The sequence below is a fragment of the Falco peregrinus genome, chromosome 3 (genome assembly GCF_023634155.1).
Source record: "Falco peregrinus isolate bFalPer1 chromosome 3, bFalPer1.pri, whole genome shotgun sequence".
Classification (NCBI taxonomy): domain Eukaryota; kingdom Metazoa; phylum Chordata; class Aves; order Falconiformes; family Falconidae; genus Falco; species Falco peregrinus.
Window position 1 is genome coordinate 77,338,166 of NC_073723.1, and position 25,564 is coordinate 77,363,729.

The 25,564-nt window shown below is 38.9% G+C and overlaps 1 protein-coding gene across 3 annotated transcripts in view; it reads left to right on the forward strand.

The window, feature by feature from the left end:
• Positions 1–25,564, forward strand: part of TMEM245 (transmembrane protein 245) — an 83,266-nt gene that overhangs the window by 44,453 nt on the left and 13,249 nt on the right. For 2 of the 3 annotated variants that reach the window (XM_055799215.1, XM_055799214.1), the window contains 2 exons: positions 5,674–5,796; positions 12,336–12,481. In XM_055799215.1, the coding sequence (XP_055655190.1) occupies positions 5,674–5,796; positions 12,336–12,481 (269 nt within the window). Of the gene's footprint in view, positions 1–5,673; positions 5,797–12,335; positions 12,482–16,202; positions 16,358–25,564 lie in introns of all 3 variants that reach the window. The other variant, XR_008746383.1, reaches the window with a different exon arrangement.

Below are 25,564 nucleotides of genomic sequence, written 5' to 3' on the forward strand. Positions count from 1 at the left end.
GACCATGCATGCTTGAGGCAAAGTTACAAAAATACACAACGCTTCATCATTTAAAATCAATATGGAGTTTCCTTCTAGGCAAGAGTGAGAGAAGAAGAAACTACGATAGGTGCTAGCCATGTCATTTACAGCTTTACTGCACAGTGCTCAGAAACCATGGTGGTAAGTGTGCTTCAGTAGTCTAAATAGGCTAGAATAATGCAGGAAATGGTGTAAAGAGGAAAAAATATTTAAGATTGAAAGATGTTAATATTAAAATTTTCATCTAGCTAGCATGCTTTGCTTTACTTCTAAAATCTGGTTGAGAAGTTCAGGAAAAAAGAGTGCCAGCAGTTGACTTCCTTTCCTGTTTATTTCCATGAACTCGTTACTCATCATCTGTGGGGAAACACCTGCCCTTTTTCTCCATACACTCGTGTCTTTAATGACAGCCTCTAAACCAGTCAGCGTAGAGCTCTAAATCCTGATGTCACATCCTTAGCGGGCAGCATTTTCTTTGGGGGCTTGCTCATCCACAGTGCATAGCGTAAATATTACTCACACTGATATTGCAAATTAAACCCACTGAAAATCTGACTTCTCTGTTTGTTTGGGCCATTAAAACTTGGAGATGATGAAAATAAGAATAGTTTTTTCCTGTTTAGTGTTTCTAAGCAAGTTGTTTACCTACCCTAGGATACAATGGAAACTTGCTGTATTCAGGATTTGTGTTTTTATCAAAGCATGAAAATCTTTTGGTATGTTGAAGAGGAACAAGGAGTTATTAGAATGGCATACTGAAGTGGGAAGAATCAATGTTTGAGATTATGTGGGCGCTTTTGAGGGGGGATGTTTTTGAGCATTTCTTTTTTTCCTTTGGGTGGGTTTTCTTTGGTTTGGGGTTTTTTTTTGGCTTTTTTTCTTTTTTGTGTATGGTATTTTGTTTTTTGTTTGGTGGAAAGGTTTAAATAGGTTAGCTGCAATTCAAACTGTAGGATGTTTCTGCATTTGGACACTTGAAATCAGTGCTAACCTACAATTCTTAAGCATACAACAAGACACAGTACAGTCCCAAAACTGCTTTGACAGTTTTTTAAAACACAAACCATTTAAAGACAATGAGATAAGTGGAAAGAAGTATATGTGGATATGCAGCTATAGTGAGATTTCTTCCACCTTCGGAAAAGAATAAACATTACACTGCTTGCACATAGGAAGTACATATGCATGGATTGAGGCTAGAACTTACCATAGAATAACTGTCTTGCTAGCCCTTTGGCTTTCTGAAGTGTGTCTGAATAGTACAGATGACTCTGTATTCCCTGAAAATACAACTGTTTGATGATGGCATATTGCAATCACAAGCAGATAAGCTCTTTTCCATTGATGGATATCATAGGAAATGTTCATCCTCTTTAAAAGAAGGAGCATTTTCTGTAAGAAAAATGTTAAAAGAATACAGATGCAAGTGTTTCACTTTGGGCTTTTCCTGTTGTGGAAGAAACTTTAATATTAGTTGAAAGCATATAATTAAATCACTGGTATAGATGTCCTGGGAAATCACATGTGTTCATTTAGTTTATAAAAATATGTATCGATTCAGTACTTTGAGTATCAGACAAAGCACAGAAGACTTAGGTACTCCCCTCAAAATGCACTGTTCAATATAGCAGTTATGCCTAGGTCTAGTTTGATGTAGACAGACCTTAATTATTTTAAAATAATTCACTGTATAAACATGTAAATTGCCTGAAGATTTAATAAGAAGAGAAGCTTTTCCAAATCAGCAGCTTGCCTTTTTTTGAAAAGCTTTAGTGTTAGGAGCACTGCTGCCTTTCAGCTTTGGATTTTCCCAGTATTCTTTAGAAGTAGTATTATAAACTAGTTTGGCCAGCGATGTATTTCTGAAATGGGTTGGTTTTTTTTCATCCTGTTCTTAGTTTGGAGAGAATTTGAGTGGATCCTCATGTAGGCCTTGAATTTTGCACCCTGTGCTCTATTCTAAGGTAGTTTTTCAGGTGAATGAAATATGCAATCCATAGCTGGACTATTAATATTTAGTTTCTGAAAAATAGCCTCATTCCTTCCCCACGTACCTGCTTTTCCATTCATTCCCTTTTCCTCCATTCCTTGAAGGCTTGAAACCTTGAAAAAGTAAATTGCTGCTGGCTAAATCTCTGAATGATGGCTCGGAACTTCCTTGATGGTATATGAGACATTGCTAATGTCTCCTTAAATTAATCTTTCTGCTTCTCACACAAGAAAATTCATTGTTCCACCAGCAGCCAGTATCTCATTGAGAGATTTCCTGGACAGGAAGAAAGAAGACTTTCCATTAAGACATACACTGTGAGCTTCAGCTCAGTTAGGTTTCTCTATCCTTGCCTTTAGCACGACTGATGTGTGTGTTCCAAATCAAGTCAGCTTCTCAGATATTTCACTGAGTTACCACACATCCTATTATTTTCTCTGATCCTGAGAATTTCTTCAGATAATCTCTGAAGTTTATAACTAATACAGTCCATTCTTCAGTAGTAATTCAACTACCATGCATTTTTTATTTTCTAGTAAGGTAAGCGTTTAGAGGTTTGGTGTTCCCATCTTTGTAATGGGTGTTGGTTTTTTCAGGGTAGGTGAAATTCAACCTGATGCATATTTTTAGAGGAGGAGTTGATTTCTTCACAGTCAGAAAGTCAAAGGCAAGATGCTGGAGGATAGTTCTTTTTCTGTGGCTGTTTTGTCTCTGTTTCATGTAAAGGTCAAGCAAAGATGTCTTTTCAAAAATGAGCTGTTGAGCCCTGAAGGGTTAGCTCAGAACTTTATGGGCAAACATTTATTTGGAAATCAGCTTTTAACTGGAGCAGGGAGCTTTTGATCTTGTGCATACTGTATTGTTCTTCACAAAAGTCCATTGCTTGCCTTTTACCTTAAAGGTTTATTGACTCATTCTGTTGCTGTCATTTTTGAGTTGTCAGGATGATATGTCTTTCTGAACAGGAAAAAAGTAAAAAGTATACAGAAGGATAAAGTTTTTTATTCCTAATACCTTTTTGTGTCCAGTTTTATTCCTTTATAAATCTGTTAATGATCTCTATAACCAAATTACGTACATGAATTTACCTGGCTTCCAGAAGTGTGTTAAGTTCTCAACAAATAAAATGTGCTTGACCAGAACAAGTTAAACCTTGCTTGCAGGTGTTGGCCAGTTTAAGTGGCCATTGGGACACCTTAGATATCAAAATTGCACTTAATGTTCTTAGCTTTCTTGCCTGCTAAGGATTGGAAAGACACAGCAACTGATGCTGATGGTGACACATCATGGTGTGATGCATAAGGGAGTCTTGAATTCTGTTCAGCTTTGTAGCTCTTATAAGCAGTGTTCTCTTAAGGCTACTTATAAAGCAGTGTTTTGGGGAAAGAAGTGTGGTCTTCAGTTAATTAAGAACAGTAATATTAAAAGTATCATTATTGCATAAATATTTGTAGTTGTGTTTTGGAGAACTTGTCTCAGCTGGCAAGGTGTTAGAAATCTTTTATGCGTAGTAAGTGAGCTCTTGAACTCAGCTGCGGTATGTTCTGAGTATCAAATGACATTACAAACTCTTAGGTGCAGGTACATCATCTTCCCTCAAGTTAAGGAGGTTGTCCTTTTACAAGGTGTTTTTGTTTCTGGGCACCTCCCACCCCTTGACCTATGACCTGGACTGTATGTTGTGTGATACTTGGAGAGGCATTACTTTTCCAGGTCATGGCAGGTAGCTTGTCCTCTTGCTTGCCTATTTGTTGGGTTGGTTTTTCCCCCTTCCTTAGTTGCTAGCATGTTTTCTTAAAGCAAAAGCAGTCTTTTCCTAGCTCTTAAGTTACGCATATTCAATACCTTCTTCCTCAATAAACTGCTTGTGTTTCAAATCCCTTTGTTTTCAACCCGTGTCCCTATTTTCAAGGATTTTACTGCTGTTCATGATCAAAATCCACATTCTAATAGGAGCCCTGTGACACCAAGTTCTAGTAACAGGAGTTACTGGGACTGGAGTGCCTTGCACAGTTAGCGTACAACTTAGGGCCTGTTGTTAGCAATGGTGGTACTATCTTTACTGAAACCACCTAGAGGCCTCTACTTTAGCTACAGATCGTTCCCTCAAAAATCGTTGTCCTCTATGTTTACAGTCCTCATAGTGTAATGTACATTTAATAAAGTTACCTGGTGGATGCATGAACGTATACTGCTGCTGCACCCCAAGAATGAATTCTTAATCCATAGAAGAAGGAAAGGGACAGGTACCAGTGAGAGACATTTTTCAGCAGAATGGTCTCTTCCCTTCTAACCTCACTTGAATTTTCAAGAGACTAATAAAATCTGTTCAAAAGATGAGCTTTAGAATTAATATTTCCCATTAAATAGTAAGAAGCACGGACTAAGTGGATCTTTCTGGTTTTACTATGTGTTGTAATTCCCTGTCACTTCCCCCAGCATTTATTCCCTCCCAAATTATGGCTAATAAATTATCGTCTGTATGTTTCATTCAGTTGCAAAGGAAAGGTGATCACTCAGCTCACACTCCTTTGTCTGCTCTACAAATGCCATCTACTAGAGTTTTTTTGTGATTTTTCTTTTTTTGTTTGTTTTAATTCAGTCTAATTAAGCTGTTCATTACACCAAGAGTAACTGTTGCTAATATTGAAGTCTTCACTTGCAGCTTTGAACCTGGAGAAGGGGTTTTGTGTCAGAACTTTTAGTTTTTTCTAGTTATATTAGTCTGAAAGAAGGTATATCTTTTTGTTTGTAACCTTGCTTCTTTTATGTTTGAATCACTTTGGCTATTACATTCTTACTGTAGTCCTTCTGAATGAAATATTTTTTTATGAAATTACTGTGCATTGTATTTAGGGTGCCTCCATGTGCCATACCATACCATGTTTTTACGTCCTTAATGTCTCATGAAGTTGCTGCCCTATTCAGCTTGATGTGCCTGCACCCGTACATAAACTGATTTGCCTATATGGGTATTCTATGTTTAAAGGTATATCTTAAATATACTGTACACTGTCTGTAACTAATAAGCGATCAGTTCCTAAAGCCAATACCAAATCTAATAGATCGTATGGCATTGTTTATTTTACGTAATTGCTTGACTAACTGATGCATCCCTACTCAATCACAGTGTGTAGTTGTCTGCAGACATTATAAAAATTATGCATCTCATTACCATAAAACATTTTTAAAATAAATTTATTGAAGTAGTAATTCTGTTACTTGATTTGACACTCTCTTCAGATTTATTCCTACCTTGTGATGTTACATCTTGTTCTTCGTGTTTTAGCATTTCTGCCTTTGAAAAGATGAGCTTTCTCTCCCAAGACAAGACCTGCTTTCTGTTGATGGTGATGTTAATCACAATAAACGAGGCAGTGCTTCTAGGATTCTTGCAGTTTTGCATAATGAAATAATTTTGAGCTTGGGAGGAAAACTCTAAAACCTTGTAACCATCTACCTAGAAACTTGTGTTTCATAAAGTAGACATTTTCACTTGACATTACCTGCTGTAACTTAGGAGTGAGGGAAGATGTTTTTTTAAAAAATGTCACTTTGTACGACTTGATGGAGATGCATCACTCTGTAAGCAGTTCTCTGTCCTAGCTGATACCATATGGTGACTGACTTGACTTCATCTTCGATTCCCCCTCCTTTTCCAGATACTTGAGTCTTTGTGGATAGTGATGAGTCGCAATGTGAGCCTCCTGTTTACTACAGTTACAACATTGGTGACAATCCTCTTCCATAGTGGGACAGCTCTTCTCAATTTTGTGCTTTCAGTGGTAAGTGGTATGTCATCGGTTTACATGGGCTGTTTTATTGAAGGAACCTAATTGCATGTTATAACAATGAAAAATCAAACCTAAAGCATTGAAAACATCTTCTAACCTTATCTAATACCAAAATTCTTCAAGATTTTGCACCTTTCAAATCTGTTGCTTGGGGGGTATTCTAGGCAGAGGGCAAGATTTGTGTAATGTCAGTATTAGGGAGCTGGCAGTCTTCGTATCACTCCATTCATGGAAAGCTCTTTTTTCTGGCCTTGAAGGTATTGAGCTGTAACTTGTGATATCCTACATAACTACTGAAATGTTATGGCATATCCTCATAAACGTATCCTTAAACAAGGCAATGTGCTCAGAAGAGGTGGAGAATTGTTACAGGGAAATGTCAGCAAAAGTATTTATTTCACAAGGATTACCTTGTATTCCCTTTTTTAATGAAGTGTCTTCAGCAGATCTGCGAGGTGGTTTTTGCATTGTTTAACCTCTGTGAGGTCTGAGTTGTGGAATGCTTCTGACACAAAGTTCTTGTTAATGTTATTGCCCACACTGAGTTAGTAGTCTCTGAAACCTTTTTATTAGAGGTGTTTTGTTTAAAGGGGATATTATTTTTTAGTGTATTATGTAAAATAGATGTTTATAGTTTCTTTTGCTTCTAAATGCCACAGCTGTGTCAAGTATTTTATAATGGTAGAGGTAGCTTCTTTTGTCTCATTTGCTGTGACAGCTGTTACTTAAAGTAAAAAACTCCTAAAAGACTGGCTTGGGACTTTTTCCTGTTTTAACTAAGCAAATGCTGGTCTTGGAACCTTGACTGAAATCCATGTGTCCTAGTTTTTAGTTCAGAATTCAAAAACATTTGTTAGAAAACAAATTGTTTTGCCGATTCAGCTTCATTGCTTTCATTGATGCTTGCTCAGGAGGGAGGTCTTTGTAGACAAAGCTACAAAATTGAAATAGTGTTTAACAGCACTTCAAGGCAGCTGTGTGGATTCTTTTCAATATATAAGAAAGAATGGATCCCAATAAGACAATGGAATGGCTGTCTTGAACTAGAGAAAATCACTGTCACTTAATGTTCTTTAGTTATTTTTCAGTTAGTAAAGAAAAAAATTCATGGCAATATTTCATATCTCTTCTTCCTTTGTCCACAACTTCACCTGTCATGACACATTGAAAACGGTGTCTGAGAAGTTAGTATACTTGAAAGAGACAAGTTTGGGTTGTAATTGCAGATGATTTCAATGTGCTCGCTGCCTAGACACAAGATTCTCCTCTAGATGCCTGATGGCTTATACCAAGTTCATTGCATGCTGGTGCTGTGGTGCGTGATCCTGCCTTTTTGTCTGTCAGTGGGTCCTGCAACTTGCTTGGGCACTGTGCAGTCTGGTTTAGCAGAGCTAGTTCGGACATTGCTGTGTGGAAGTTCTTTTAAGGATTAGATGCCTTAATGGCTACTGTTTCCTCCACTTCTGTTTTAGGTTGAAGGTGTAACTTAAAATGCTCATATAAAGCTTTCCCCACCAAAACACATCAGTCCTGCACTCCTTGTTTCTTGGATCTGACCATGTGTTTCCATTTGCACTCCTAGTGGTTACATACATAGGAAAGATTTGTTTTAATAAATGTATAGGTTCTTTCTGTAGATTCTTGATAATGGTAGTTTGAAATGCAAACAGTAGAACTGATAAATTAGAAACACTTCAAATTTTAAGACATAAGGCAAAAAAAAAAAAACATTACTGAAGAGCATTGTCCCGTTAAAACTGTACTTCAAATACACAAGGGTAAAGGGATATGCTTGTCTCCATGTCTATGCACAGAAAAAGTAATGTATAAGGGTTAGTATTCTTGTAACTGCACTACCTCTCTTGAAGGTTTAAAATTTGAATGTCTGCCTGAAGAGTAGTTATTAATGCTGTTGAACACTGTGGGAGAGTGCTAAACTTAGTCTTGTTTGCACTGTATATTTCATAGGCCATTGTGTCTGTTCCGAGGCATAGTTTCTCATCTTTATGAAAGTCTTTCACAAAGGTTCTTGCTACAAAAGCTGAATGGATTTTCTTAAAACACAAAAAAGTATGTTAATGGAACTTGTGTTAATAGTGTTTAGTGTGGGTTTGTTAGCAGCTTATGATTAAAAGAGAAAGGACTTAAACTGAGGATATTCAGTAAATAGCCTGCGCTAAATGAAGACTAATGCAGCCCATTTGGGGTAAGAAGTAAATGAAAATGCTAGTTGTTGTGAGAACTTAGTTAAACCTTAAAGTACTAAGGACAACTCAACTGAACTGTTGCAGAGTCCATGTAGAAATAACATAACTGCTTCTTAATTTTTCCTTGTGTGTTTTTTCTCTTTCCCTGCTGCAACAGCTTAATGTTGTATGCAGAGAAAATCCATATGTGAGCCTTTGATAAGTCACTGCAGCTTTGTTAACTTTTGTGATAGGCATTGTTACCGATTCCCATTTGGTGCTATGTCATTGTTACATTTACCTGCTATTCAAGTTCCTTCCTTCAGAGTTAAGGAAAAACACCCTTTAAGTGAGGAAGAAGAGAGAAGACCAGAAGGGACCTTAACGGTTCTTATTCTTCTGTGGTCTTGAAGCATATTTACATCTTTCAATATAGTGAGATTTCCCCCCACTGCCAGTAATTTGCTTTCTAAGGGTGGATATCTTTAATATTTTAGTGTTTCTTTAAGCTGAGATTTCAGCATGAGCTGTTTTCTGCTCTCTTCTGGAAAGTCTTGAATTAAAAAGTTCCTGGTTTCCTGGAAAAATTCTCACTATTCTCCAGAAAGGAGAGAGAGCTTCTGCATAGCGTTTATTTGCCTTGACATTAAAATGGTGTTGGAGTCTTTGATTATTCTAGTTTAGTTGCTGCATCTTTGATGGCTACCTGGCCCAATATAGTTTCCCCACCTCCACTCTTTCTTTTTTAAAATGCAGTTTTGGAATGGAATATTTACATTTTTAATGGACTGAACCCTAAGGTAGGCAACACGTGATCACGTTTTGTATGTTGCCGTGGTACAGCCAGCACTGTCAGCTAAAAAAGCTGACTCTTCTGAAAATGCCGTGTCTGTGTTTTGACAAAAGATATATTTAGTGGGCTACTGAGGGAAGTAGTTCTTTTCTAAATGGGAAACAGAAGGAATTCTTGCAAATTATGTCTAGGTAGAGCTGTGTTTATAAGAAAGCACTACTCCAGCTTTAACTGTACTCTTTTATTTTTTCATTTTGCAGGATTCTTAGTTGCTACAGAAGAGTTTTTACCCATTTGAAGTAGCACAAGCTCATTTAAATTTTCCAACAAGATAATTTCTGAAGTGCTTAACTTTTTAACTGATTGCATTCATGTCCAGTTTTATTCATCTTGAATAAAAATAGTGAATTTTATTTTGGTAAATGGTTTTAGAAAAATGTGCCTTAAAATACAGAAATAGCGGACACTTTGTTCAGAACCTCCATTTTGAAAAACACATCTACCATTGAAACACTCAGTAGGAAGTTACCTGTGTAGCATACCCATCCATGATCCAGTAGGACTGTATTCAAAGCCTTAACAGACATCTGGAAACTGATAATTAGTTAGAAGATTGGCACTTCTATTTCACTTCTGAATAGAAATTCCTATCTGCACACACATGCACATCGATGTATATAATTTGCCATTGTGTCCACATAATTTGCCATATCCACACATGCACACTCAGACATGTATGTGCACACTCACTCTCTCTGCTTGTACTCAGTTACAAAGGTCAGAAGAGAAGAGCTCCGTTTGGCTGACAGTCAACTACAGTCCTGTTGGAAAAACACAAATTTTTGATGCTGGGGGGAAAAGAAAAGCCAAGAACAAAGCTTTTGTGCAGAAAATTGAGTATGAAAGGCAGATACAGAAATAATTCCTGAGTCTATGGACCTGATGCACAAGCAATTAAGATATGTGTTCCTCAGTAAGTGTGGAAATGAGAGATGCTGAATTACCATTTTAGTATAAAGTGTTTACCTATAGCTTTCTCCTTGATTTCAGTCTGCTCTCAAATTAGAGTACTTAATGATTTGGTCTACAGAACAAATTCTACAGCAAGAAAGTAATCCATTGACTGTTTAACAATGGAATGATGTTATTATTTTATCTTTGTTCAATTCTTCCTCATAGTCATCAGCAGATTCTTGAATTGTTGCTTAGGAAACAATCTGGGAAACATTGGACATCTCAGCTATCCTGTAAAAGAGGCCTGAAAACTTTCAGGCTCCAGTTGATATAGGGTAGGATGCATCTTTTTGCTGCTGAATGTACTCTTGAGGCTATTCTACTTGAAGAGTCAGCAAGCCACTTGTTAATAAATTATTAAATTCTCTGCTGCTTCATTTTGCTTTTCTGTACCTATTGAGCTTAAGTAAATATATTAATTCCCCCAAATGCAGATAATCTAAAATTCAGTTGAATTTTAATGATGCTATAGAATACATACGTCTTGTCTTAACAGAAATAGAGCTAGGTTTATATCTTTTCTTGACTTGTAGTTCAGTTTAACACCATTTTATTCTCTTGCCGTTTATCCTCAGCTGTCACTTTGGCTTTTATAGTTCAGGTGGGTATGTGTATGTTGGTGTGCTGTTACTCCCTAAGAAAGCAAGTTTCTTTTGTAAACTGAGGAAAAACAGCTTTTCCAGTCAGTACAGGTGCTGTGTGTGTTGCTACTTGAACTAATCCCCAGCTCTTATTCATAGCCTGCCTCAAGTCAGCCGTGTATGCTTCTCATACCACAGGGAATCAAGCTTTGCCTGTTTGCTGCACTTAATTTGCTTGTTCCCTGGCTGCTGTATTGTTTTTAGAAGGCAACATCTTCAGGAGTGAACTGAGACTGTCCTAATAAAACAAGATCCGGTGGAGCTGTTTTTCACTTTGCTTTTTGTTAGTGTCAGGATGAATGGATATTGTACTTTATGCTGCTTTCTGTGTTGAAAACTGCACTGCAAGGAGGATCTGTAGCTGGATCCCCAGAGGAAGAAAGACAAAACACAACCTGGGTGCCTGCTTCAGTATAGGGAGTTTTGTAGCGAGATAACGAAATACTGAAGTAGCTTAGGAGAAATGGCAGGCCTTATCAAGGAGAAAATAACCATACTTGCAGCATTACAGAGGATGGTAAAATCTGATTAAAGTTCTAAGATGTGCTCGTTTGAAATTGTAACAAAACACAGATAATATTGCTACTGGCAGTGGATTATTTCCTGTTAAACCAAGGCATAATTCAGTTTGGGTTTATTGGTTGTTTTTTTTTAATGATCTCAAAATGATTAACAGTGTGCTGTTTAAATGTGCTGATGTAATGATTTGTTTTGATAGATTTGTTTATCACCCAAGGCAGAAGTTACACACCTGGGAAGATGGAATACAGCCTAAATCTATATATGACATTTTGGTAGGGGGGTCACAGTAGGTGAACAGCTGAATGTGACTTCCAAGTTAAAAGCTGGGAGAGTGGAAGAAAGTAGTAGTAACATTTCACTGAGTAGAAAGGAATTGGGAACAGAGGCCAGTAGACGGCATTCTTGAGACTGGTAATAGAATACTGCATGTAATGCTGTCTGCATTTATTTTTTTTCTGAGCGTGTTCAGAGAGAATGCATGAAAAGGGCATGCAATGTCTGCAGACTGGATAAAATGCTTGAAAGTAAGGGACTTACAGAAGTCAGGCTGTTTGGCTTATCAGAAGATTAAGATGTGGTTTATTCTAGTATACGAGTAGGTTGGAAATAAGGAAAATGAAAGAATTCTTTTTAATCTTGGGAAGAAAGGAAAAAGATCTAAAGGCTACAGTTGAAGCAGATATAAGCCATAGTTTACCATTGGAGCACATAGAATGAATTTTCCTTGTTTGAGATATTCTGTTTCAAGCTGGACACGTTTCTGTGATGTATACATAGCCCAAGAAGTTGCTGAGCCCACTAACAGAAAAATGAGGAAAATGCAGTGGATTGCAACATAAAGGAAGCTAATACAATCTGATTGAATTTTTTTCGTCTTCAAACTGAAACAATGGAGCTGCCATCGCTTCTGCTGAGACTCAGCTTCAGAATCACAGTATTGCCAGCCTAATAAATATTATAAATCTTCTGTTTGTGAGTTTTTTTATTTAATTCAGATTTGATATTCAGCTGCATAATGACTCTTGAGACAACTCAGGCTTATTTGGTGGGGTTTTGTTTGTTTTGTTTGTGTTTTTTTTTTTTTAAGAATAGGTGTTACTATTCAGCAATTCTTTGATCTGCTGAACATGCTGGGGAAAAACCCAAAAAATCCCAACTAGATGTGACTTTGAGAAGAAGCTGAACGGGGCTTAGAGTTTTATAATGTTTAGCTATAATGGTGAAGCCCTTTGTCCAGCAGGGGAGAAAATTATTCTTCCAGCTCTGTGTGTTTCTCTAAATCCAAGCTTGTGGAATAGTATTTTGTGTCTTTCCAGTGAAGTTCAAGATATGTATTTATTGTCTTTTAATTTAAGACTCAAATTTGTTTTGCAGGTGATTTTTCTGACCACGCTATTCTACCTGTTGAGTTCCAGTGATGAGTACTACAAGCCAGTAAAGTGGGTGATAAGCCTGACACCTTTGTCTCAGCCAGGTCCCTCATCAAATATAGTTGGGCAGTCTGTAGAGGAAGCAATAAGGTATGTTGTTGATTTCTTGCCCTTTCAGGAAAATCCATTTTTAAATTTGATGTTTAACAACAAATATTTAGCAATAGTAACAGCTTGTTTCAAAGATGAGTTGCAAATCTCAAAGATTTTCAATAACCTAGCATTGATGATTCCCCCCCACCCCACCCCCCACCCTTGATTGTTAAAAAAGCAGTTTGATTGGACCTGCCTAAAAAATTTTCAGAGGTCTGTGCCATAGTGAATACTAGTATTTTATAAAACTGATACACCTATGACATCCTTAACCCATCAGGAAGCATGTGTTTGCTGCTGTGTTGGCATTAACAGGTCGTGCAGCTTAGCAGGAGCAGATTCATACAGCAGAACAGTTGACAAGGAGGACCTGACATCTGTGCTGTATGCATGTCAGAGTTACTTAGAACTGTTTTTAGTCTGATCTTGGGCACTAGGTACCCAAGTACCTAGTGTACATCTGAAGTGTATTTGAGGTGCTTCTGGAGTGCATTTTCCAGTTCAGTTTCATCCAAGAGAAATCTAGTTCATGATACACATGAATCAAATTACACTGAAGGGAACAACAGAGGAGCACTGTCCTTACCACACTTAAAACACTACTGTACTGCACCTCCAGAGTGCGTCCACAGTGTTTCATGCTTAGTTACCATTCTTAGGTTTCACTTCTGTACTACTACAGCAAGAGAAGGAGGATTTTTTAGTGTTTTTAAATATGGTTCACTGAGATTTCACAATACAGCAATTTTTGGGGTAGTAGTGTAATATATTTCATTACAGATGAATTAAACTGTTGGCTTTCACCTGTTAGCAGCTTGAGACACTCACATGTTGGTAATGTAATAAATGGATTTTAAATAAGGTGTTTAAGCCATAGCTCCCTTCTTGAAAAGTTGATGGACTGGGCAGAATCAACAGACTCCATGCTAACTTCTGTACAGCCATTGTCTCTTGCACCATTGCTTTCTGTGTCATCTTGCACATACATACAAAACATGAATAGACTTTAAACCAGTGATGTATTAAAAATGCTTTCCAACCTTATTTCCGTATGTTTGCCATTGTTCTTAGGTGTACTTTACAAGTGAGTGCTGTTGTCTAGTACTGGAATTAAACTGTTTCTGTGTACGTTGTGAAAATGAGAGGGTTATGTCATGTTGTGTAAGATCTTGAACAACAACGATAACTGCTGTAGCCATTTCAAATGAAGCAGTAATCCAGCTAGAAAACAACGAATTTGAAATTCTGCCAAAAAGTTAATAGCTCTTCTTTTGAGTGACTGCTGTTGAGTTTTCATTGATCGCATGTTTAATATCCCTGTTCTATCTGTTTTGAAGAGTGCAAGCAGATTTAGGAACTGAAACTTGTCTCACGGATTGTTCTTTTTAGCTCTCGGTAGAGGAGAGCAGTGTCAAAAAATAGGATATGGCTTCTCTGGGCATGGATACTCTACAAAAGAGAATTGTATTAAATGCAGTTTTAAGTGTATAGGTCTGTGACACAGATGACCCAAGGTATTTGTCAGAGTTTAGGATGGTGAAAAGAAAGAGTATAATGTTAGAGAAGCCACAGGAAAATGAGCAGGGAAGAGCCAGCATGCATCAGTAAGTGCAAATAAGATGAGAAGAAGCCAGTGTCTGGAGAATGTGAAATGTAAATGTCATACACAAGGGAACTCTGCGTGTTCACTAAGGTAGCCTGAATCAGTCAGTCATATTTGTTTGTTTGGAGTAGTCTTTAGTTGGTGCCTTATTGAATTCTTTGGACTGCTTCTTCTGAGATACTCAGAAGTTCCTCTCTGTTGTTCAGTTGTACCAAAGGATTTATCACAATGCTTCTAGACTAGCTTGCATTCCATTCAATACTTATTGTGACCTTCAGCATGTAAATATGATGGAGTATAGTAACAAATTCCCATGAGATTATGCATGCCTAATTTGTTGCTATATGATAAACAATTGCCAATGCAAGCTGTTTCTTTTGTCACAAAGTAGCAGCTTTCATTTGTTTTTGAAGATCAATTGTTGCTGGAGGGGTAGGAACCTAAAAATGGCTGGTTCACCTCATCTATAAAAAGTATGCAGAATGGATGTTAATGCTTCGTGGTAGGGTGGGAGGAAGAGGCTCCATTTGTATTATGAATTATTAAATAATGATGTTTCTGTAGTTACTTTCATTATTAGACTTTGACAGCATTACACAACATGAATTCAGCCTCAAGATACTCATGCATTCAAGTTGACCAAAAGTATAGAAAGATTGAAAGTCACCAACTTTGTTCCAGCTCCCATCACCCTTCAGCAGGGCATAGCAGTGCACAGAGCTAAGACTGCGTCTACCTAGTCCTGTCTGGAGGGCAGGGATCCTCCTGGCAAGAGATGCAGTTACATCTCTGTTGCCTGTGGAACACATGAAATGAAAACACTCTTATTCCATGTTATCAGTTGCTTCTGTTGCTCTTTTACTTAAAATATGTTTGTGAAAAGCACTGGGGAACTTGGATACAATCAAGGAAGTCTGTTCCTTTGAGTTCTGTGCCATTTATTTGTGAGCAGAAGAGCAAGGGGGAAAGCATAGGAGGGCAGTCAGTAAGTGGTTTCTGTAGCTCAAGAAATCCTTTAATTTGAACCTGTTATCTAGCAAACACCTAATCAAACCAAGAGCTTTTCCCACAGCAGTTGCTTTCATTGGAGCCGTGTTGTGATTTTTGCTGTCTGGATAATAAGTAACTATTGATTTTAATAAATATTTTTCTAAGTCCCTTGGTGATGAATTTGCAAAGACAGTGACAGTTCTGTTTACATGGATTGATTTATGAGCTGTATTGGGGTAAGAACAGCTTTCCAGTCGATTTTGAGCCAAGTGTTGAAGCTGACTCCTATTTGTCACAATACCTCAGATGTTAAATTTGCACTTGAGTAGTGGGAGAAAAAAATAGGCAGCTGTGGTGACACAGGAGTTTTGAAGTTGTGGAAGGGAATCCAAGAGTTACCTGCTTCAAGCCATGGGATGAAATGCCCTCTGGGCCTTCAACAGGAAATCTGTTTGTCCAGAATGGAAGGGAGGCAGAATGCCAGCAGCATGTAACAGGTGCTGGGAGCCAGCAGGGATTCACCAAGGCAAATCATGCCAAGCTTGACCTGAGAGCTTGCTTGGCTAGCCTAGTGGTACAATGGCAGAGCAGTGAATGACAGAAGATCACTTGGAGGCACACAAAGGATGAGGTGACATCAGGGAGCACCCAGTACAGCTTCACCAAGGACCAGAGACTGCCCTTCACCTCTTCTTATGAGCCGTGGGCTCCAGCCCCCTCCTCCTCATGTGCCCAGGGTCCCCTTGATGAGACAGTGGCAGCCCCACGTTCCAGGAGAGTTGGGGGTCCTCAGTGACCCCCTCACCGACCCAACACCCTGCAAGTGGAACGGCCCCCACTCTGAACAGTGGCTGAGAGGTGACAGAGCATCCAGATTTCCTGCTGGCTGGAAAGGGAGGCCCAGCCGGCCTGCGCAAGGGGAGGAGAGGGCCTGCCATCCTTTGGGCTGCTGTGCCTGAACAAGGCAAGGAGCTGCTGAAGCACCACCGAGGGATGTCCCGGGCGGGGGTGGGTTCACTCTGAGGTGCACCCTTGTTCTCTTGGCTAGTATGAAGGACAAAACTTCTCACCACTTTTGCAGTCTCATGCTTACCCGTTCTGATAAAGAGCTCTCCCCTTTTGTAGGGAGCCTCACAGCCACTCCTCAGCTGGAACCTTGCAGCAGGTTTCCAGGAAGAAGCTCTTGTCTTTCTCGGACATCTGCTGGAAGATCGCATGGAGGCACACGGAAGGACAAAAAGACATCAGGGAACACCCAGCATAGCTTCACCAAGGACCAGGTGCGCTGGGACCAACATGAGCTTGCTTTGAGGAGGTGACTGTCCTAGCAGGACACGGAGAGAGCAGTGACTGCCATTTACTCTGGCTCTAGCCAGGCCTGTGACACAGTGTCCCCCAGCATCCCAGTGGGTGAGGCGTGGGCAGGAGAAGGGGACTGCAACACGGTGGGAGGGCCACTGCTTTGTGCTCAGCAGGGCAAACCCCACCTGTGGGGCAGCTGCTAGTGGTGGCATGTGCCAGGTCAGTGGCGGGGCTGATGCTGGCAATGGTCTGAAGGAAGGGCCTGGGTGGTAATGGGACAGGCCACCTTCTGCAAGGTTGTAAGTGTTCCTTCCCATTTGGAGAAGGCAGGAAAGCTCAGCTTCAAAGAACCACAGGAGCACAGATGTTGGGATAGATGCTTGGCAGTCTCCAGTCCAAGCTTCTGCTCAGATCAGCCCCAGTTGGATCCTGTTGCTTGTGACTTTGTTCAGTCACATTTGGGTACCTGGAAGGACAGAAGCTCTGCAGTCCCTGCGGGCCCCTATATTTTGTCTGGGCGGCTTCATAGTGACAATCTTTCCCTGTTAACTAACTGGGATTTCTCCTGGGCCTAGTGCTGCTCGTTCAGCTGTAGTCACCACTCGGGTACACCGCTGAACCTTCTCCTCTTGATGCAGACCAGAGGCAGCTCCCTCTGCCTACCCTTGTGTGTCCCATACTATCTCAAATGCTTTGGGCTTGACCCACCCCACAACAAAGCTTTCCCAGACTGGGGAGACCAGGAGTGGACAGAGGAGTGCAGATGAAGGTGCCGAATAAGAGAGGAAGCATGTGTAGCTTTTGTTGTTGTTTTATTGTTTGGGGTTTTTTGAATGGTTTCTTTCCCAGTCTTGAAAAGAGCTCTTAATGAAACAGCTAGAAGGGACCTTCAGGGTGAAGCCTAGTACTTCTTTCTGGCAGAACTGTGGTCTGCTTTTCCAAGGCAACAGCTGTCTGTCTAACATCTTTGCTTATCTGTTGCTACTCTTTGCGCTGCCCCAGAGTGTCTGGCTTCATCTTCAAGAAGCTTTTGCTCTTTTAAGATTTGACACTCAGAGGAGAAGTAGAGATGCCAAGACATCAGGGTGGAGCTTCTCAGCCTGGAAACATAATTCAGTGTTTCTAGGCTTCTTCAGGGACAATGAGGCAAAGGGAAAACACAAGGGATGGCCTGCTGCTTGTTTGGTCTTTTTCCTGTGTTGAGAATGTGATTTTGTTTGTGAGCTGGGCATTTGCCTTTGCCCCAGATACATGCCTTTGATGTAGTTGTACCAGTTCTCACAGGTAGGTCCTGCTGGCCTCCGAGTAATCCTCCAGAAGGGAACTGACAGTGTTTGGACTATGGAACAAACAGTTTTGCAGATTGTTTGTACATCAGTTTTCCCAGTTTTGAGTAACTTCTATGATGAAAATGCTCCTGTCGTTTTAGAGTAAGCACCTGTGTGTGCTTTGTTACCTTTGCTCCTCCTGACTGGTTGCATCTTGGGGAAGGCAGCATTTAATCTGCAGGAGAGGGAGCATGAGTATTTCTGTGATAATTCTATAAAAAAGTAGTAAAGAGCCTGGGTGGAAGATCACTGCTGAAGGCATGTGTGACTGCAGGGTTTTCTGACTGATTTGTGAAGTACTGGTGCTACAGATAAAGCAACTAATTCAAAATTCACAATGTCAAATACTGAGCTGGAATTTCTTGTGCCATTGCCTGCAAATTAGATGGGAAATAAGATTTTAGGGAATTAATAATAATCCTGAATACTGCTAATGCTTAGCAAAATAGCTTCTTTTCTCTAATAGTTTTGGTCTTTCATGCCTAGTTGGTTTATCTGTTTCTCTTTTTCTTTGGTTTGCAATCAGTCTCGGGTTTCTCTTACCCAATTTTAACTTTCATGGTATGGCCACACTGTTACTATTTCTTCTTGATAAATGCTTTGTTTGCCCTTTGCCTTTCTCCCTCCTGTCATTCTCTCCTTTTTTTTCCTATTTTTTTTCCCCTGTTTTCTGCGTTATGTAAGTGGGTTTCAATACGCTCAAAAATGTGATGAATTAAGAAGGTAGCATAGCACCTTCATCGCATGCAAGAGTCTCCCTTGAGTGGCAGTGATGTTTAGTGGCCTGTGAATATAGTAAATACATGATTTCTTTCACTGAAACTACTGGAAGTCAGCTACAGGAACCAGTGGAGAAAGGGGAACAGGGAGGGGACTGGTGAGTGTGGCAGAAGGCTTGAGCTGCAGCATTGTCAGTCAGGGTTAGGAAGATGTCTTGCTTTAGGAATGTGGTCCAAGTGGTTCTCAGTCTACTGTATTTAGATAATTTGAGTTCTCAATACTAGTTTATGAAATTTCTCATTGTAGTTATATTAATAAGGTAGTATTTTGAGGATGGGGAGAAATCATTATCTGCACATATCAGTGTGAGATATGCTTTGTTCAGAAAGGTTCTTTAAAATCAAGGTAGTTCCTATGTCCCTTACCTCACTACATACGTAGGAAAGTCCTGTCCTTTACCCCTCAATTACATAGGTGGTACTCTTGTCTTGGATGAAGCAGTAATTCTCCAATTAACAGGTCTCCAAAGTAGTAGCATGCACACCTTTGCCTGAACCATTTTCCTTTCCCCGAGCAGCATGTCGTTCTCTTCCTGAATGCACCATACCCTTCTTCCCTGAAGCTCCCATTCTGCTTGCTCTGGTGGAGATATTGCACATTACTAAGTTGCATGTTCTCACGGCCTCAGTGCAATTTAGTGTGTGCGATACTTTCACATGAGTGCATGCACACGGGTATGGCTGTGGCTTAAAGTTACTGCAGCTTTCAATTTTGGTGGGGCCTAATTACATTGTGAAATGGTCTGAAACCCATATCAGAATTTTGAGTGATGCCTGGAAACATGTGTTAGTGGAAGTTTGTTCTGTAATGCCAGGAAGATGAGTACCGTTTGTTTTCAGTTTGAGAAGGGTTATCATTATTTGCTTCATTTTCTTCACTTGCCATGTACACCTCAAATTTGATCAGATTTTTCATTGGCTATATAAAAGTCTCTTAAAATATTAGGCGTTTTTAAAGAAGAAATAGCAATTGTATCCTTAACTGAAATTTGCCAGAAAGTCAAAGAGAGATTTGATATGAAGAAAACCTATAGCGCCTTGGTGGCTGAAATAGGTTTGTACTGGATTTTTAGCTTTTATTTATTAGCACTTAAAGAGATCTGAAATGAGCTACGATGCAAACAAATAATAAAAAATCTCAGCTGTTTAAGCATCTGGCTAGTTTGGTGTGGCATCCCGGCAGTAATGATGGAGAAAATGAGATAGTGATACAATTCCCTCAGAAAACAATAATCTTCCAGCATGTTAAGGTAATGCTTAGAAAAAGCAAAATGTGTGATCTTGTTTATTTTACTGCAACCTTAATAATGTCTTTCAGATTAATTTTTTCAACAACTGTTGACTGATTATGTTTTGACCGAATTTTTGCATGCAATATATGTTCTTTAGTAGCAGGAGTATCTTCTGCAGAAATCTCTTGTCACAGGAATGCATTGAACAGGGCCTTACTGAAATTCTATAAGCTGTACTTATGGTATATGTTACAAGATGGGAATAGAATTGAAAATTATTCTGTCTTAATGAAATAATATCCTAGTGTAAAATTGGAAATAACAGATAATTATTTTTTATTTTTTTCAATTACATGGAGGAAAGGAAAGCTTCAGTTGAGTTACTGACAAAAAGTAGAATGTAGTCTGTAAACCAAGAGATGCCACAAGGTTTCAGTACATATGCAGAACCAAACTGACAGTAACTGTAACTTGATTATCCTAGTGGGATAAATAGTAGTATTTATCAGCTAATTGGTTTAGTAGCAATAACCAGAAGGATCACTCATAACACTATTTTAGTCTTAAATACTCTCCTATATGCAAAAAAAGAAAAAAAGGGGAATTTGTCTTTACCTGTATTTCCTTTTTCTTTAATATCAAAAGTACTTGTTATTAAATGCAGCAGTCTATGTATTGCTTTATGTACATGATTTTTAAAAGTTACTCAATTGAAAGAAAATTTCAGAAAATAATTCATTTGCTCATGCTTAATCTTTATACTCTTTTTCCAAATTTACCTGAAATTATGAAAAAATGTTCATTATTGTACACACATAATTTGGGTCAAGCAAGTCACAAAGTCTGTAGGAGTTTAACAGTTTACTACCCCTAATTCACACGATTATGTAAGTGCACAAGCTGATGCTGAAACAGTTCTGTTCTCTACACCATGCAAACTGTTATACTATATTTTCAAACATGTTGATGGATTATTGAGGGCTTCCTTAGTTTATATCAGGCAGTGCCAGTATTCTGCCATTTGCTTCTTTGGTCTTCCAGATGGAGCGTTCTGTATGTTTTAACAGCAATTTCTCTTTGTCTGTTTTTGTAGTTTGTAATTCTGTGACTGTCCAGTTTAAGTCATCTGTACTGAAGGCATCTATAAACACATAGAGGGTGTGGGTTAGTGCATGCATGTGTGTGCACGTCTGCAAATTTAAACATGTAAGCAGGTGAGCGGGCGGTCTTTAAGAATAATGTAAGTGTGTTGCATCTTAGATACTAGTCCTTTAATTACAGATTGCAATTCTGCAATTATGAATATATGCTGCTATTGTTACAGAACCAACTTTTTTAAATGGTTATTTGTATGTCAGAACTTACAGTCTTTATTTGAATGGAAGTGTAGCTGGTATGTGACATAGACTGTACCAGCAAAACCACTGACACTTGCATCTGGAATTCAGCTCAGACAGTTAGTTTTTCTCCTTGCTTCTAAGGCAGGCCTAGTAGCTAACTAGGAGGAATGGAAAGACAAGGATTGCTGAAAGAATTACTAAAATACACAGAAGAGATCTTCTATCGGGCATTTCTAAGAATTCTGGGATACAATGAAAATGATTTTTAATATAACATACTGAAGGATTCTATGCTTTCACAGAATGTGTGTATTTAAGGTTGCAGTATATATTATTATAACCTTGGTTAGATTTCTGCTATTTAAAATACAGATCTATTGTAATGTAAGAAGAAAACGTGAAGGTTGATATAAAACTTCAGGATTTCCTGACATTTCAGTCTTTAACATCACAACTTTTTTGTCATATTAGATTGAATTAAAAGGTCAATCCATTATTTGTTCTTTACACCAGCATAAGCAATCAAAATACCCTCTTTCCTATGCTTGTGATTCATAATTTTATAATAGTAATAATCTGAACAGACTGGAAGCTTCTTAATATAGGACTGAAATGGATCTTGAGCTTTATTGAGTCCAGCTAGCTGTTGCTCTCATTCATGAACTTTTCAAGCTAAAATAGGGATCTAAAAGAATTACATCTTCCAAGTGGTGTGGAGAATAATAAATGTTCAGTGTACAGTGCCAGCACATGCTAACAGCTAAGAAAGGCTTGAGTATGACTAAAGGGAAGACTGACTGCATAGCTGAAGAGCAAACTAACAAAGGCCAAGGAAGTGGGAAACCATCCTTTTAAAAAGCTGAACTTTTGGCTAAATGAAGAAGAGGATCATAAACTTTAGCAGATAGGAAATAGACCTAAAGTGGAAGGGAGGAGGAGTTTGATTCATTTCCTCAAAGCTCCACAAAATGCTGCTGAAACAAAATACTATTTTTCATATGCAGCAGGAGCAAAAAGCACTTAGGGCAGCTGAGGGATGATAAGGAGTACTCAGCAACAAGAAGTCTGTTGCAGGGGAGAGGTAAATTGACGCTGTGTTCTTTGTTGCTGTAAAGGTAAGTGAAGGGAGGGAGTCACATTGCAAAACCATTCTTATGGATGAGCTGCACCAGAGTCTCTCAGAATTTACAGTGACTGTAGAAAAGGTTGTGGAAGAAACAGACAAAATGAGCAGTAGCAGATTGCTGAGAGTGGATGATACAAACTCACCAGAGAAAACTGAAGGGCAAAATAAAAATAAAAATATTCCAGGAAACCCAGGAAGTAGACATGTAAGCTGGACGTCAGTACTGTGCAGCTTAGTAGGAACTAAAGTTAAGGACATACCAGCACCTGGTGAATATGATTTAGTTGTGAAGAGTCAATGGAGTTTGTTCTCAGAGTTCTGCCTTACTCCATACTCTTCCTGTTTTTTGAAGTGGTTCAGCAAGCAGGACCATTAAGAAGTCGATCTGGCTGCTATATCCTGATGAACTTTCATAAAGGCTTTTTATAGCATCTCTTTCCAAAGACTTCCAAGGAAACTAAGTAGTGATGAGATAATAGAGAACGTTTCTGCATAGATAAAGAATCAGTTCTAAAGAAACGGAGAGCAGGAGTAAATAATGCTGTTGAGGTGGGGACCTGTACTGTCCTATCTATTCATAATTGTCCTGGGAAGGAAGTAGAGAGGGACACCTCAATGATGCTGCAGAGCTAGTAGGGGTGAAGACTGATTGTGGAATTGCAGCAGGACTGTATGCAAACTCAGATAGCAATGTTTGTGGAATAAAATGACTGATGAAATGTAGTGTAGATGAAAGTGATGCATGTGCTTGAAAACCCATCCTAATTTCACACACAAACCGATGGCCTCTGTGCCAACTGTTACTGTTTGGGAGCTGTATTTTCAGGTAGGCGTGCTAGCTCAGTGTTCAGCAATACTGAAGACATCTGCCAGGCTTATCAAACACTAAGTTTTGTTACAGAGGAAACACAGAATGTTCCTCCCATTGTATGAATCTATGGTTTGCCTATACCCTGAGTTGCTGAGTGCAGTTGTGGTTCGTGCATCTCAAAGCTAGGAGGGCAACAAGGCCGATTAGAGAAATCAAACTAAATGTCGATTTCTGTATGAGGAGTGACTGAGCTGGTTAGGACTCTTCAGCCTGGAAAAAGGGTGTTACAGAGTTCAGGTTTGCAAAATCAGAACCAGTGTGAAAAGGGTAACTGGGGTTTGACAGCTCATGGTCTCTTCCAAGATAAAATCTTGGGATCACGAAACAGCAAGCAGGCAGTTTCAAAAAATAAGAAAGGTGTGTTGGTTCACGTAACAGGCAGTAGACATGGGGAAGGTCTTGCCAAAGAATGTTGGTTGCAGGAACTTGCAGAATTGGACAGGGCTAAGAGTAGGTACTTAGGATTACTAAATAGACAGCCTGCATCAGGTTCATGATATCCCCTGATGTGCAAATAGAGGCTGGAAAAATGGTGGATTTTTAAATATGTTTGTCCTATTTCTTTTGTTCCCTTAGCATCTGCTTCTGGCCTCTGCTGGATATGGGATGCTGACCGGACAGACCTTTGGTCTGAACTGGTTTGGATTTTTCTGTTATGTTCCAAGATCCGTTTTAAGCATTGTGGTCTGCTCACGGTGAAGATCTAGAATGTTAGAAATAGTTGATTGAGAAATAACTAATGCATTCAAATGTGCTTCTCAGAAGACTAATTGTAAGTTTGTGGTATATGTGACTAAACCAGACCAAATTAATAATTAAAAATAATTTTAAAATATTGCAAACATGAAAGTATTGCAAAGAACTAATTAGATGTAGAATTTCTTACAGGTTGGACTATGTGTTAATTGTTCTTTTCCAGAAAATTGTAGACTTTTCTTGGTTAGAGAAGAAAGTCTGTTTTCTGCTGTGTCCTTTGAACTAGTTGCCGCTGTTTAAAAGTCTGAAGTTTTGATAGTCACTGGAGCCATGTCCTGCCTTGAGAGATGTAATATTTGCATCGGTTAAACCATTGCAAGGACCTATGCTTTGTTCAAAACTACGTTTCTTTATCTGATTAGTGTCATTACTAGTCTCCATATGTTGGCACTGTTACCTCTCTTTGTTCAGTTGTATTATTCCTAAGGACAAATTCATTTCAACAGCAGAACTGTTGAAATCTCATCATGGAGTTGTCTCTGAAAATCATTTGCATGTTTATATGGCTCCTGAGATGATCTTACTCTGTCAAGAAATGCATCTGTTATATTTATAGCTGGAATATATTTTAGTGCTCTTTGTTATTTTTATGTGTAATTTGGAACTGAAAAATGAGGGTCGTCATTATTATTAAAAGAAGAGAACCCTTAGAGTCATAGAGCAGCTTCAGAGTTTTCTTGCAAAGGACTTCTTTGAATTATTTCATTTTTCACTGTTGTTCTGGTGATTGCTTGAAATTTGGGGGATCATTGTAGAAGAATACTTCAGTCCTTGTTAAGATAATAGCTGTCCTTTGATTGCCACTGGTAGCTTGTCTTTTGCAACAGATGTTGATGTCTGAAGGAAGAAAAAGTGACTTGGTTTTGCAGTTAGGGTGACAGAGACTGTTAGTTTCAGCTGGGATAAGACAGCACTAGTGTACAGGTCAGAGTTCCTGCCCTCCAGCTGTGTGTGCTGGCTCCTTTCCTGGTGGCAATGCAGCTATTTATGCCGCTGCTCTGAGTTGGGTGGGGAGTAGAGAGCTGAGTTATTAAAACTAATGTGGCAAAAAATAATTATTAGCTGAATTCATTGTAAAAATTGTCATGGCACATAAAAGAGACTGTGCTGGCAGGTAGACAAAGGAAAGGTGGTCTGGGGCAGAAATGAATGCTTGAGAACAGGGGGATGGGAGAGCTCTTGTTGTGGCAGTTTTGAGTTAACCTGATTTGAAATAAATTGTGAAACTGTGCTGTGAAATTTAAAATGCATTGCATTTGCTTTTATGCCTTGAACTCTCCACTTTTAAGATGTGAAGGTTGTGTTCTGAAAAGAAATTGAGTAGCTGGTGTTTCTTACAGCAGCATTGTGAATTGGTCGGGTCTGAATGCAGGAAGGTTTTGCAATGAAGATACAGTAACAGTCTTTGTAATGTCTATTTAGAGAATATGGGAAAATACAAAACATCAGTGGGATAAAGAAGATGACAAAAAATGAAATTGTCTTTTTCTAATAGTATTTTTGGCTTAGGTGTTCCTTTTATCAAACTGACATTTTAATTGGATTGTAAACCACTGTAGGGCTTGTGAAGTGTTTTTTAAGGTATTTAGGGAAATGCAAATTCTTGCAAATGTTTCCAAAGATAAATACCACTTTTGTTTAGTTTTTATTCCATATGCCCATTCAGCGGCCAGGGTCAATGTACCTTCACTGTAAATTTAGTATAGTAAAGTCTTCTGAACTTACTCTATGCTTACTCTAATCTTATTGGAAA